Source organism: Tachysurus vachellii, chromosome 13, assembly GCF_030014155.1.
Source record: "Tachysurus vachellii isolate PV-2020 chromosome 13, HZAU_Pvac_v1, whole genome shotgun sequence".
NCBI lineage: Eukaryota > Metazoa > Chordata > Actinopteri > Siluriformes > Bagridae > Tachysurus > Tachysurus vachellii.
Window position 1 is genome coordinate 6,142,660 of NC_083472.1, and position 14,614 is coordinate 6,157,273.

The 14,614-nt window shown below is 38.7% G+C and overlaps 1 protein-coding gene across 14 annotated transcripts in view; it reads left to right on the forward strand.

Annotated features, from left to right (window-relative positions):
* Window positions 1-14,614, forward strand: part of magi2b (membrane associated guanylate kinase, WW and PDZ domain containing 2b) — a 135,756-nt gene that overhangs the window by 70,793 nt on the left and 50,349 nt on the right. For 13 of the 14 annotated variants that reach the window (XM_060884430.1, XM_060884433.1, XM_060884434.1 and 10 more), the window contains exons 5-8: window positions 2,080-2,299; window positions 3,072-3,151; window positions 12,953-13,010; window positions 13,129-13,250. In XM_060884430.1, coding sequence (XP_060740413.1) covers window positions 2,080-2,299; window positions 3,072-3,151; window positions 12,953-13,010; window positions 13,129-13,250 — 480 coding nt within the window. The remainder of the gene's footprint in view (window positions 1-2,079; window positions 2,300-3,071; window positions 3,152-12,952; window positions 13,011-13,128; window positions 13,251-14,614) is intronic. The other variant, XM_060884435.1, reaches the window with a different exon arrangement.

The following is a 14,614-nucleotide window of genomic DNA, read 5'->3' on the forward strand; positions in this document are numbered from 1 at the left end:
ACCTCATCTTGGTGACAGCAGAGAAATACGATTGTAAATTATTTCCACAGTAATTATTTATAATCCCGTCTCACAGTTGCTTTCACGTCTCTAATAACGAGTAGCGATTTCTGATATTTATTACATTACAAATTTATAAGTTTTATACTTTTATGTATTTCATTTAAGCTTTCAGTATGTGGATGTAATTCTAGAAACTTCTGTAAATAATTAGCTTTTACAGTTTTTTGGTTCTTGTTGTTTCTGTGTCCCTGGGTTGGTCTGACAGTGTTGCGAGGCAGCGACAGAACTCAGATTTCACCTTTACATTGTGTTTTCTTTTTTCTTTTTTGGTGTTCTGTTGCGATATTGTCTGACCCTCGACACTTCAATGAAATATGGAGTCGTCTTTGAGTCCCAGGCTGAATCAAGTGCCAGCGAGTGCAATCTTGAGGTCTTTCTTAAAAGTGCTTTGAACACACACACAAACACACACACAGAGGTTTTTCAGTACAGCTAAAGGGTGTGTTTTTGAAATCGAAATTCACTTTATTGATACAGCTGGCCACTTTTTATTTTCCTTTTTCCCTTCAGTAGTATGAGATGTAGACTGTTTTTTATTCTACACAGCTTTCAGCACCAGGCTTCAGGTTGACTATCTGAGAATACTGATTGATGTCGGGAGGAAACCATCAGGCTCACTGCTTTAGACTTTAAACACTGCTTTAGACACAGGTTTGGCTAACGTATGTATATAGTATACGTATAATGTGTGTAAAATGTGTGTATAACGTGTGTATAACGTGTGTATAACGTGTGTATAACTTATGTATAGCGTATGTAGAGTACAGATGCAGCTCCAGAGCTTTCTGAAACAACACAGCGCAACTCGAGCGGAACTTCTTTCTTTCTTTCTTTCTTTCTTTCTTTCTTTCTTTCTTTCTTTCTTTCTTTCTGCTCTTATCTTCTTTCTTTCTGCTTTTATCTTCTTTCTTTCTTTCTTTCTTTCTTTCTTTCTTTCTTTCTGCTCTTATCTTCTTTCTTTCTGCTCTTATCTTCTTTCTTTCTTTCTTTCTTTCTTTCTTTCTTTCTTTCTTTCTTTCTTTCTTTTTGCTCTTATCTTCTTTCTTTCTGCTCTTATCTTCTTTCTTTCTTTCTTTTTTCTTTCTTTCTTTCTTTCTTTCTTTCTTTCTTTCTTTCTTTCTTTCTTTCTGCTCTTATCTTCTTTCTTTCTTTCTTTCTTTCTTTCTTTCTTTCTTTCTTTCTTTCTTTTTTTCTTTCTTTCTTCTTCTTATTGCACAAATTCAAACAAGAAAATACTGCAGACGGTATATATTTATTTCAACAGAAACAACAGTGTTATATAAGATGGTTTATGGTATTAATAACAGCAAAACTTTTCCCTCTTAAATTTAATCAGCTCATAAATCTGCTATTTTCAAATGTCTCAAAGCGTTTCTTCTTTATCACATCCTTTACATTTGTTTTGCTTTAAAGGGTTCACTGCTCTCCAGGGGAAAAGGTTTTACTGGGAAAGGACAGAACCTCAGTGTTTTATACAGAACCCCAGTGAGCCAGAAGAGCATCGATAAACCTGTAGCACAAAATGTCATCTTGACTCAAAATGTTGATCTGCAGATAAGTCTACTGATGGTTTGTAATGTAGACTATTATTTACCTCCTTACTTTACAGGTTAGATCGATTCCTGCTGTACCACATCAGACTTAGGGAATAAGGAGCGGTAGAGTTGAACCTCAGAATCGTGGAGCCGTGTAGTCCTGTGGGTCAGAGATGGTACAAACATCTTAACATGACAAAATTCTACTGAGGCAGAACAAAGAGACTTGACGATGAAAATAAAAATATCTTAATAGAGATGAATAGTTTTTGGGATCATTGAAATTTAATTTCATTGTCATGTTAAAGATTATTTATTAACCACTGGTCCATGTTTTGGTGTGTACCTGCTGAGTATCTCCCACCAGCATGTGTGTCACATTGTTTTACTGCTTTTTGCCTTTTTTAAAATTTATGTTTAAATAATCCCTCGTGTCAAACGATCGGCTTTTCTAAAAATAGGTGGAATTTCTCACCCGCAGAATCAAGTGAGCACGAAGACAAGAGCACCGACGCGTCAGGCGACGTGCCTCCGCAGTCATGCCCCGCCGAGACGCCCACCCTGACAGGCACAGACGCCCCTGAAGAGGAACACGATGCCCCCAAATCCCCGGCCGACTCGCAGAGCAACGACGACCTCGGGCCGCTCCCCGACAACTGGGAGATGGCCTACACCGAGAAAGGAGAAGTCTACTTCATCGAGTGAGTGAAGTGCACTTCAGACTAAGACACCGACAGATGGAGACGCACACTGTTGCCTAATGGAGAGCGTCTGTGCGATGTTATGAATTATGTGGAGAGATTAGCCTTCCCTTTTTTTGCATGGTGTCACAGAGCTATGAATTATTAATGAGAGTAAGTAAGAACCAGAAAACATTTTGCGGTTTTATTTATTAGAGTTAATTACATTGCAAATCTTTTATTTTTAGTCTGTGGGTTCGGTCACAAAATGGGAAAAGAGATCATAGTGAGGTTTAAATGCGTCATGCTGATGAACAAAGCTTCAACTGGTTTCAGAGACAAGACAGAATACAGACTAGCTGAGTGAGTGAAAGGGAAGGACAGAGAGAGAGCGGGAGAGAGAGAGATGTTTTCCTTCTTCTCCTCTTCTATTCCCTCTTTAATAGGAGGCTAGAGACTCATTAAAATTATTGATTGCTATTCCTCTAACTGGATCTCTCCCACCCTCTGCGCCAATGGCCTTGTGGGATATCTGAAATCTTGCACACTGTATACTTATCACCACTCAGGCGAACGCTTTATCACCCTGAGTAGCTCTTTATATGAGAGTAGCTGATGGAGTCACATATAGCAGCTATATTTTAGAAGCAGGTGGAGTAGATTCTTGTTAGTATAAATCTGTTTGTGTTATAATCCCACAAGAGCTGCAACAAAATCAAGCCGTACATACGTCAGCAAACCGTCAGCAGTACATCAAACTTTTTCTCTATTTTTTCCCTCCGTTTCTTCTTAGTCACAACACCAAAACAACGTCATGGCTCGATCCTCGATTAGCCAAGAAAGCCAAACCTCCAGAGGAATGTGAAGACGACGGTAAGTGTGCGTGCACGCGCGCGCGTGTGTGTGTGTGTGTGTGTGTGTGTGGTATTTTAAGGCTTTTTTCTTCCAATCAATGATTTAGGTATCTTGACCTAGGTAACTTAGCCTCGGAGACAGTTTGTCGTTGTGTTCGGGAAAGTTACACTACACAAGGTCCTCACATGAATGAAATTAATGTATGAAGTTCTTTGCAGTAAAAGAATGATTGTTTTACCTTAAAATAGTGAGCAGTAGTTCAAAAGCTCCAATATATCAAAAAATTAATTAAAAAAAATTATACAACACTAAAGGAGTCATAGCTAAAGCATGGAAAGATTTTCTTCTAGTTTGCTCTTACTTGGCTATTTTACATTGTTTTTATTAGCTAGCTCATTGTGATGTTCTAGTTTTGTTGCCTAGAAACCAAACTAAACTGGTGTGTGATGTAAAGTAATACAGCACGGTTAGCTAGTTCAGTGCATTAATACAGATGAATGTAAACAATCTTCTAGGAAAGGTTCGAACGTGTTTATGCTCACAGCTAAACAAAATGTCAGCAAGTCACCGGTCACCGTTTCGGCTGCGAGATTCGTGTCTAACATCGTTTGGCTCTGGTGCTTGTTTTTGGCTGTTGTTTGGTCAACATGTTGTCGAGATCTTCCATCTAAATCTGCAGTACTTGAGTTCAGAACATAAGCAGTGAATCTGGCCAAGCTGTCATTCTGTCATTTCACTGCTCGGTCTGCTCCAGTGAAGATTTGCAGTAATTACAGCAGAGCCTCTCCTTTATATGTGATTGAGTGGTTACGTCTAGTAATCACACGTCCGGGGCTAAGAGGATGCTCTCTGATAATGAAGCATTATTCTGTCTGATGCCTCCTGATGTCTCCTTAACAAATAACTTCAGTTCATCCTGAAATGCTGCAGCTTTCTGTCACAGAGTTTTGTTTAGCCACCAGTGCTGATTTTTAAATCCATATTAACACACAAAAAGCTTGCTCTTAACCCTTTCATTGTGCTGGAATGGTAATGGGAATGGACTTATCAGACATTTTCAGGAAGTATAAACAAATAAGTGATTTCATTGTAAGTCTGATACATAATGAGTCGTGTGCACCTTAGTCGCATCGCCCTCTGTCGATAACCTCACACGGAATTTTACTGGTTGAAGATAATCACCTTTAAATTTTAGCTGCTTATGAACAAGCACTTGGGGCATCTCAGAGAGAGGAAATGGGTTTGATATCAGCATGTACTTTGAAGATGGAAACATTTGGGTGGAAACTTTTCTATGAAAATATTGCCACCAGTAAGCTAGTGGTGGTCATTAACAACCAATGTAGACTGTGACATGACAATGAAATTCAATGCTGAATGCATGGACACAATAAAAACAGACGCACACTTCATTTTTGGCCTCTGGGGAAACAGAGTTGGGAAAATTTGAGACTGTTAACTGGTCTGAAGATGGACATGTAGTGACTGACACAGCTGTATATGAGACGCTGACTATTCCTTCACCTTCACAAACGACAGGCCAGTTAGCTTTCTCATGTTTCATGATCATGATCTGATGTTTTAGTTAGAAATGGCTAGAGATTTCCTGCCACAGTAACAGGATTTACGCTAACGCTACAAGCGTCAGAAGGAGACGTGTGTGGACACGGGGCATGGGGATTCATTTACACCTTAACAAGCTTAGAAACACAAAGCCTCACAGCTCCAGGGTCCTCAGTTGGATCCTGATCTCAGGTTACTGTCTGTGTGGAGTTGCACATGCTCTCCACGTGTCTGGATCGGTTTCATTCAGGTTATAAATTTACCCGAGCAGAAATAAACAGCTGGATTCAGCTAGAATATGAAGTCACTGTAATACCTGTTTAGTTACACATCAACTATAAACAGATATAATGTGACTACTAAGAGCTGGTTTAGATTTAGATCTACTGTAGATTACAGTAGAACATATGTGTATCATCATAAGGTGCAATTTAAATCTCATGCACTGTTCGTGCATTTTGTAGAATAAATAAAAGAAGCAGCTTTTGTTGTTGGCACACATACATTAAAGTACAGTGGATTCTTTTTATTTTTGTCCACCTATCCCAGTTTTTGAGGTTGGGGTCAGAGCGAAGGGGCAGCTATAATACAGTGATACAGCACCTTGGAGCAAAGATGGTTAAGGGCCTTGCCTTAAGATCCTGGCAGCTTTGCTGTCCTGGGGCTTAAACTCTGACCTTCTGATCAACAACCATGCAAGAAGTAAACTGCCAATTCCTGGATCATGCAATTATTCTACTGAAAAAACAAAGTGTGGAATGTTGGGTGTGAATTTTTTACCATTTTCAAAATTTACCGTAACATCTTGTCCAGTTAGGAAAAATAGGTCAGTATTTCGTTCAAGACGATATGATCCCAAAAACCCATTCACTAGACTTTAAAGTACACAGTGCATTACTATTTGCACTAGGTTACAGACTTAGGATATCACAAACCTAAAAATCTGTTGGGAGCGTTTTTTTTTTTTTAAACGTGTAAAATAAACCGGGAAAATAAATGCTAGTTTAAGTGTTTCAGGAAGATGAATGACAGCGGTGAGGGGTAAAAACAAACCCAAATGCAGGATAGCGTAAAATAAAAGGGATTATCAACTTAAAAACACACAAAACAAGTACACAGACAAAACCAGACATGACACAAGACGTGACTCGAGACGACATAGAAAGGCAAGGATTCACGGCTAAATAGACATGACAATTAACACATGTGGAACAGGTGTGCAGAGGCGGGGAGGAAGAGACAAGGGCACGGCAGACACGTGAACATAGAAAATAAACAAAAGCACGTGGCCAAAGTCTGGGCTGGATCCTGACAGTGAAGGTCTTCACCCGGCGTTTGAAGTGACTCAGCTGTTCGAACATCTAGGGGAAGTTCATTCCACCACCTCCGTGCCAGAACTGAAAAGAGTTTAATGTATACAGTGCTTTTAACCTGGGATATGGTGGGACCAGTCGAGCAATGCCGGTAGAGAACAGAGTTTTACAACTTTTATATATGTTTTATGCGGTTTAATGGCACAGACTGTCCGACTTTATAAAGGAAACTTTTGTATAAATATTATAATTCAACTCCTGCCTTAAAACTATATAAAATCCAGCTCTTCCTACAAATGGAATTAGCCCCACTTGCTACAATTTTGGAAATACTATGATGTACTTATACAGTGCACACATATTATACAATTACAATGCCACATAAATAAGAAAAATGTAGCATATACTGCATTTAATATTTATTCTAACTGTTGCAGTGCATTTAAGAATTTATGAATAGACACAAGAATATACCGTGTTGTAAGTTTTGTCATATTATTCCCTAATTCATGTCACAAGATCGTTTTATTACACAACACTAGTGCACTGTTATTGTTCCTATCAACTGCCTCCAACTAAACAATAAACTAAACTTTGTTCTAAATAAATTATTCAGCTTGTTTTTGTATTGTTCAGTCATTTTTAATATAGGTTGTCATCTAGCATAGTGATCAAATTTCAGATAATCTAAGATTTACAGACATTTTAAGCACCAGCATCCTGTGTATGTGTGTGTGCATGTGCGCGCATCTGTCTGTGTATGTGTATCTGTGTGTCTGTGTCTATGTGTGTGTCTGTGTGTGTGTGTATGTGTGTGTGCATCTGTCCGTGTATGTGTATCTGTATCTGTATCTGAGTGTTGTGTCTGTGTGTGTGTGCATCTGTCTGTGCATGTGTATCTGTGTGTCTGTGTCTATGTGTGTGACTGTGTGTGTGTATGTGTGTCTGTATCTTAGTGTTTGTGTCTCTGTGTCTGTGTGTGCGTGTGTGCGCGTCTGTCTGTGTATGTGTATCTGTGTGTGTGTATTTGTGTGTGTCTGTGTGTGTCTTTATGTGTGTCTGTATATATGTGTGTGTGTGTGTGTGTGTAGAGGCGAATTGTTATGAATTTGGCTTAGTTCATTGATATTAAGCTTTTTTATATGACGATATTAATTAGTTTCTTCACTATAGTATCACACATCACAAGTCATCTTAACTGTTTCCTTTGAGGAGGTTAGTAAATTGCTTGCTTCTTACAACACTAACCAATTCTTAATAAATCCTGATATTAAAGAAATCTTGAAATCCTATTTAGCCAGCTTAGGCTAAGTCACCAATTACCTGCATTCTCAGCACAGAGCTTGCTATCAAATTTAAAATAACTGAAAGCTGATGTAAACCTGTCAGCTACGAGTTTTGATGATGCTGAATATTCGAATATTTGCAGCACTCGAAGTCTCTACTATGTGAGGAAACAACACCTCGATCGATAAGTCGTGCATAATGCAGCAGGAGGACTAGCTATTTACATATGAAGTGCAGCTGAACTTCAGTCTGCTGCTGTACAGAAGAGAACACGATGCTGACGTCAGAGTGTCACGGTGATGGTGACTGAACACGTAGCCGTCCCTCATTAAGAGTTGTCAATCAGAGCAGTAATAAAAGGTGTGGAGTATAGCCAGTAGAGTTCATGTAGCTGGTTAATGGTTTACCTTCCGGGTAGATTTGATTTGTTTAGCTTGGTATTTGGGATTCCTTATCTGCGGTGGCATGAAATTCATTTTTATTCCATTACCTCATTATCTGCCACTAACTGTAGTGCTGCCTCCGCAATTCCTCTCAGAGTCTTAACCGAGAATTGAGTTGAGGACGGGAGTTGAGTTCCGCATAATAATAAACATTATTGAGATTTTTTTAGAGGTGTAAGAAATTTATGCTGCTTTTGCAAGTGCTTCTGAACCTACAAAAGCAACCTGAAGATTTTTTTTTTTAATTAAAGGCATATATATATATAAGTTATATATAATATATTTATATATTAATTATAAGAAATATGTGTAAAATTTAGGGTTTTTTCGGTGTCTTAACTGAACTTCCATGCCTGAAAAACAACGTTAATATGTATTTTATGCGGCACCGACAAAAGCGCAAGACAGATGAGTTCAGCTTATAGAAAGTTTAAAATATTACATTTCTTGTTGCTGGTAATGTAACCGATCAATTAAACCAAAAGCACAAAGCAAACAATAGAGACAAATAGATGTGACCTTTTGTTTCCTCTCTTTATGCTTAAGAAATTTTCAGTAGATTTTGAACGTCTATGTTTATTAGTTATCGCTGAGTTCTTGCACTGAAACTTAGCGTGTTTGAAAGCCTCTGCCTAGTTGAAATGCAGTTTATCAGGGCCAGAAAAAATCAATATCCCTTTCTACCAGTCTGTTAAGTGCTTCTGTGTGACTTGACTGCTAATACTCCTCTCCCCATTAGAGCTCCAATCTATTTTTTGCCTCTATCAGCAGCTGAAAGCCTTCTCTTGCGTGTTTGTGTGCAGCCCAGTGTGATGTCTGGTTTTAAGGGTGTCTTTTTTCTCTGTGCAGTATGTTCTAACAGGCAAAAGTTCACATCGCAAAAGAATCCATATAAACATGTCTGTAAGCCCGAAAGCCCCCTGGCATCTGTTTTTTTTTTACTAGTATAATATTATTTTTAAAGGTTAACATATTTCCTTTGGGATTGTGTGATTTTATGTCTCTCACTGTTGAAGCTCTGCTTGTCTGGTGTAGTGAAGGAAGCATGGCATCAGGGGCTATGAAGGAGGTGTGGCCTTTATGCCTGTCAGGGTTAGTGAAGGAGGTGTGGCCTGTGACCTTGTCAGTTCTATTGAAGGAGGTGTGGCCTGTGAGCTTATCAGTTTTATTGAAAGAGGTGTGGCCTGTGAGCTTGTCAGTTCTATTGAAGGAGATGTGGGCTGTGAGCTTATCAGTTCTACAGAAGTAGGTGTGGCCTGTGAGTTTATGAGTTCTATTGAAAGAGATGTGGCCTGTGAGCTTATCAGTTCTACAGAAGGAGGTGTGGCCTGTGAGCTTATCAGTTCTACAGAAGGAGGTGTGGCCTGTGAGCTTATCAGTTCTACAGAAGTAGGTGTGGCCTATGATTTTGTCAGTTCTATTGAAGGAGGTGTGACCTGTGAGATCGTTGAGGATGAAAATTATGTAAATTTTATGATGGCTTTTACAGTCATCATGTCTACAACACAATCAAAACTAGGGCAGATTTGTGAGTGAGGTGTTAGACAGTGAGCTCTACTGCCATCATCAAAATTGCAAATGTGGGAAAATCCTTAGATGAATGGTGTTCATATCTTCATTTGTCTAGTAGTGGTTAAACACCTTACTGAGCTAAATGATGTAAGGATTGTGCTCAAGAATTGTGACGTCCACAGGAGAAATACTAATGAAGTTCTGATGGACATTAAAAGTGCTTCCACTTTCCAGAGGCTACAACACAAATATTTACTGCATTTACATATTTGTCAATTTCATCAAATATATCATTTCTGCCTGTTTGTTTTCTACACGATGCACATATTATTCTTTGTGTCGAGGATGTTTGTTTCTTGCTGTTCTCTTGTTATATGGAGAAGTGATTTATTAAAACCAAATCTGCCATATTTTACATGTAGTAAATCTTGAAAATCCTGAGGGAAGATATTCATAAGTACAGAATGTGCATTCACACTGTGACATTTGTTGTCTTTCTCTTAAACACACACACACACACACACACACACACACACACACACACACACACACACACACACACACACACACACACACACACACACACACACACACACACAAAACACACTCATGTTTAGACTCATCCCTGCTCTCAAATATACATAAAACACTTGGTGAATGAAAGAGCCTGAAAAAGAGACGACTTCTGCAGTTGCCATGGCAACTAACCATGGAGGACCAGTGATTTAAGGTGGTTTGTGCAAGATTGATATTTAAGGTGTTCTGTTCCAGAATCTGTTTTTGTTAATCTTGTTTAGTTAAAACAGTGTGTGTGTGTGTGTGTGTGTGTGTGTGGGTGTGTGTGTGGGTAGGGGGGGGGGTGTTTGTGTTCTAAGTCAAGCATCAAAAGGAGACAGATAAATCAGAGTCAGTTAGATAAATCAGAGTTTTGAATTTTGATTAGATTTGATTAGAATTTGATCAGTTTCTTGTTTAAACTTGTAAAAGACATTTTTTACACGAACATGTAAGCTATAGCTATACATTTGAATTCAGATGTCACACCACAGTTCTGTGAGGATTAAAAGCTCTGCTTTGGAGTTGTTTTAGAGATCGAGATTGTATTTCATGGTACATGGTTTTAAAGTATACTGTGAAATGAGAAAAAAAAAGACCGCCACTTGTCTAGAGCTGAACCTTGTCTCATTTTTCTGTTAAGAGGTTTAATTCATAGATCAGGCAGTCAGGTTGGCTTAAGTCAGCTAGCTCGCTCTTCCATTAAGAAAATGTCATTGACGAGGGTGACTCATTTTCTCTCCCACTCAGCCTCAGCTGTATGTTTGGTGTGTGTGTGTGTAGGTGTGTGTGTGTTTGTGTTGGTGTGTGCATGGGGGGGGTCTTTGTATAAACCTCCAGGAGACTCCTCTATACCCATCAGTGATTACTGTCAAAGCTGGTCAATTTCAGGCCTTCTGGCTTTCAGCCCAAAACATTTACTCTGCATAACAAGAGTCTCCACAGCAAATGTTTATTCTGCCAACACTAGCTGAAGAAAATCAGTAGCCATACACACACACACACACATACATACACACAGAGACACATTTGCCTTACTATTCATGTGAGGACCTTCCATTGTCATAATCGTTAAGGCACTAATTAATGCTTCAATGGAAAAAATAAACCTTGGATCAAAGTAAAATTGTGTAATTTGTTGTAGATCATTAACAAAATACAAAATGCTGAAAAAATATTGTGAAACTAGAGGTGCCTCTGATCTGAGACCTAGTACCAGTAATTAATGTGAAAGGTTGAAATTGGATTTAGAAAAGAAATGTATTTTTGGAACTGGAAATGCTTATACAGTATATAAAGAGACTTGACTGTTGTTTTCTTTGGTTGGGTTGAATGTATAATATTTCTGCTTGATTGCATTTCTGTGCGAACCTAAGTGATAATACACAAGGTGTAGAAAATCACATGATATAGAAAATCTATTTGTGATTTTTAAGACGAGTCCAAGGTTCTGGGATTTTTTTTCTCTTTCTTTCTTTCTTTCTTCCTTTCTTTCTTTCCTTTTTTTTCCCTACCCTAACCTTAACCTCACTAACCACTTTGGTCATCAGCCATCTTGCATTTTTTTCCTCATTCAGCATCAGCACCTGGTAGCCCTTCCCCTTCTTCCTCTACATAACGGTTTCACAGCTGGTTAGATGCATAAACCTGATCAAAGCTTGACATCAGTACACAAATTAAAACATAATTAGACTGTTTTTATAACCACATTACGGATTATAATTAAAAAATATTTCTACATCATCTCAATGAAGCTTATTTACAGCTTCAAAACTACCACCAAGGGTAGTTTTTTAACACAGTGAAAGTGAATCACATCTTTGGTATAAACAGCATTTCTCATTTGTTCGTGTTTCTGTGTGAACATACTTGAAGAACATAACGGACCTGAAGCACACATGACCCTTCCTTTGAATGTTCTTCAGGTGTTTCGGGTTCTTGCTGCATTGTGAGTAAAATAAATACAAAAGCCACAGAAATAATAATCTGTTGATGTCATCAAACTGCAGCTCGTTCCCATTTGTTCATCATGGTGATTCAGTGGCAGACCAAAATTTACTGCGTATGTTATTCCCCATCCATCCTACAGCATGGTACTCACTGATACATGAACACGTCTCCTCATGGTTGAATATGTCCTTAAGTGTTTTCATTGCAGAACTGAATGTTGAAGGTCTGCTTTGAGGTGAGCTGCTTGAATTCTTTCCTCGGTGTAATAGAACTTGCAGAGATTTATTTATCTGGCAGACAACAAGCTGAATTTATTTACACTATTTTAATAAGACTGATAAGTAATGATACTTTAGACCTCTTTTTTTTTTCTTTTTAGCATTTTTTAGACTGAAATATTTTTTTATTCCTGTATAGTTCTCTTTACTGTTATGGAAGCGTTCCTGTTATCTCTGATGTTTGAGCAGCTATCAAAACAACCTCAAAGTCTATGAAGTAATCAGGCAAACAAATGCTTGTTAATTTGTTAATGCTTACAAAGCGTAAGGTCCATCCCTCTATCTCTAGACTTTCTCATGGTGGATTGTTACGAAGCGCTTTCTCCAGAGACTCCTTCCTTATACGTTAAATAAACGTCTCCTCAGAGAAAACCTCGCCGTTTCAAACAGTTCTACATTTAACTTAAATGAAAAGACGCTTTAATCTGCTTATTATTAGACTGCAGAGTCTTGAGAATCGGGTCCACAACAGAATTCCTTGTGAATGAACTGTTGCTATAGCAACAGTATTGTATTGGAATGAGTGTATTAATATAACCCTGTGATATGAATTACAGCCAGTGCTACTGTCAGAGCTGCACTTATAGAAAACAAACAACAAGAATTCAGCAGCACAAAATATATTTATGGGTACGAACACGTCAACTGTACCAGATTCTGAATTCTGACAAAAACAGAAGAGGCTGAGAGACACAGAGCTTGAAATGAAATGCTAGTTTCGGCTCAGGTTCTGTTTCCACTCGACGTGTAACAAATAAAAAAACGATGAAAGTGTCGTAAGAATAAAACGTTCTTGTTTGTTTATTTATTTATTTATTTATTTTGTTTAAGCTCTAGTGTCATCTAAAACAGTCGTGTGAAGCAGCAGTTCATCGTTCACATCTCTGTCTCCCTTTTACCTCTTCCTTTCCCTAACAGAGCTGCCGTACGGCTGGGAGAAAATCGACGACCCTATATATGGCAGTTACTACGTGGAGTAAGTGTCGTCACGTCACGTTCACTCACAAGCGTGTCATTGTATAGAAACTGAGAGCGTGTGTATGCGGCGAGAGGAGCAGCATTCAAACGAGAGCTCTGCGTTTTCTCCCTGTCAGCCACATTAACAGGAGGACGCAGTTCGAGAACCCCGTCCTGGAGGCCAAAAGAAGAATCCAACAGCAGCAGCAAATGCAGAGCCAAGGCCTGTCATCCCTGCCGCTGCCCACCATCTACAGAGGTACCATTTTACACACACGCACGTTCACACACAGCAAAAAAGTCATCAGCAGCTGTAATTTTTCTCTACGTCGACTTATTTTCTCACAAATCTTGGATATCATTTGATATCAACTCCCACCCTCTCACACTCTCTTTAAAATCACACGCCTACCAACCAGAGAAGTTTGAAGCCTAACACATGCCTCCTCCAAGACGCACGTGACCAGATCACATATATCTGAGCTTCTTGCTTGACGAGGCAGAGGAGGAAAGCACTCTGCCCTCTGCCACATACACAAGCTCACAGATGCCCACAACCGATTCTGTCAGAGTTGCTGTGATTGACAGGATAGATATAACTCCATCCCTCTCGCACAGAGCACAGCAAACAGGAAATGAGGCAGGGTGCATGTCATAAGGTTTCTTTTATTTTCACAACCATAACTTCTATTATTATATTTCTAAGGTCTATACAGACATGCAGGAAGACCGACTTAGGGTCTGTGTTGACACTCGACGCAGAACAAATAAAACCGATGAAAGTGTTGTAAAACTTTTATTTATTTATTTATTATTTTTTAAAGCCATAAACAGTTGTCTGCATTTCATCGTTCACATCTCCATCTCCCTTTTACCTCTTCCTTTAGCTCAGGTTTCCCCAAGGATACCATACCTTCTATTTTTAAGGGATTTTATGCTTAGTTAATAAGGACAGTAAGAGACACCCTTTTTTTTTTTACAGTTGAATCTTTAACTGTATGTGCTGCACGTAGTGCACAGCAAAGCTAATTATTTTATATTGTTACTGCACAGGTAGTGAATAGTCATTTGGGATTCCAGATAACTGTTTATTAGCAGAAATAAAAAAATGTTCCAAAGCAATGATCAGAAACGTTAAAAGAGTGTAAATTAATCAAAGCGAAATCACTCTAAGTCGTTCCAGGGTGAAAATATCATTTTTAAAAATAGGAATTTAATTCGGCTGCTTCCTGTTCGGGGTCGCCACAGAGGATGGCGTGGTCTGCATTTTAGATTTGGCACAGGTTTTACGCCGGATGCCTTTCCTGACATAACCCTCCCATTTTTATTCTGGCTCAGGACCAGCATTCAGAGTTAACTCTTCAGTGGCTGGGTCAGCTCCCTGCCCTGGAGGAGTTTATATGGTTAATAATAATGATTTTAAGAAAGTATAGCCTAAACCTAAACATTTTGCCAGCACTAAACTCCTGTTGAGGAAATATAGGTGGAAAAGATGTTAGGAAGCCAGGATTTCGAAGATGGGCAGAAAATCCATGTAACAAAGTGTTTTATTGTATTATTCTCCAAGCAGCAAATCACAGTGTAGAAGGATGATCTGAATAAACACTGTTCCAAATAAACACA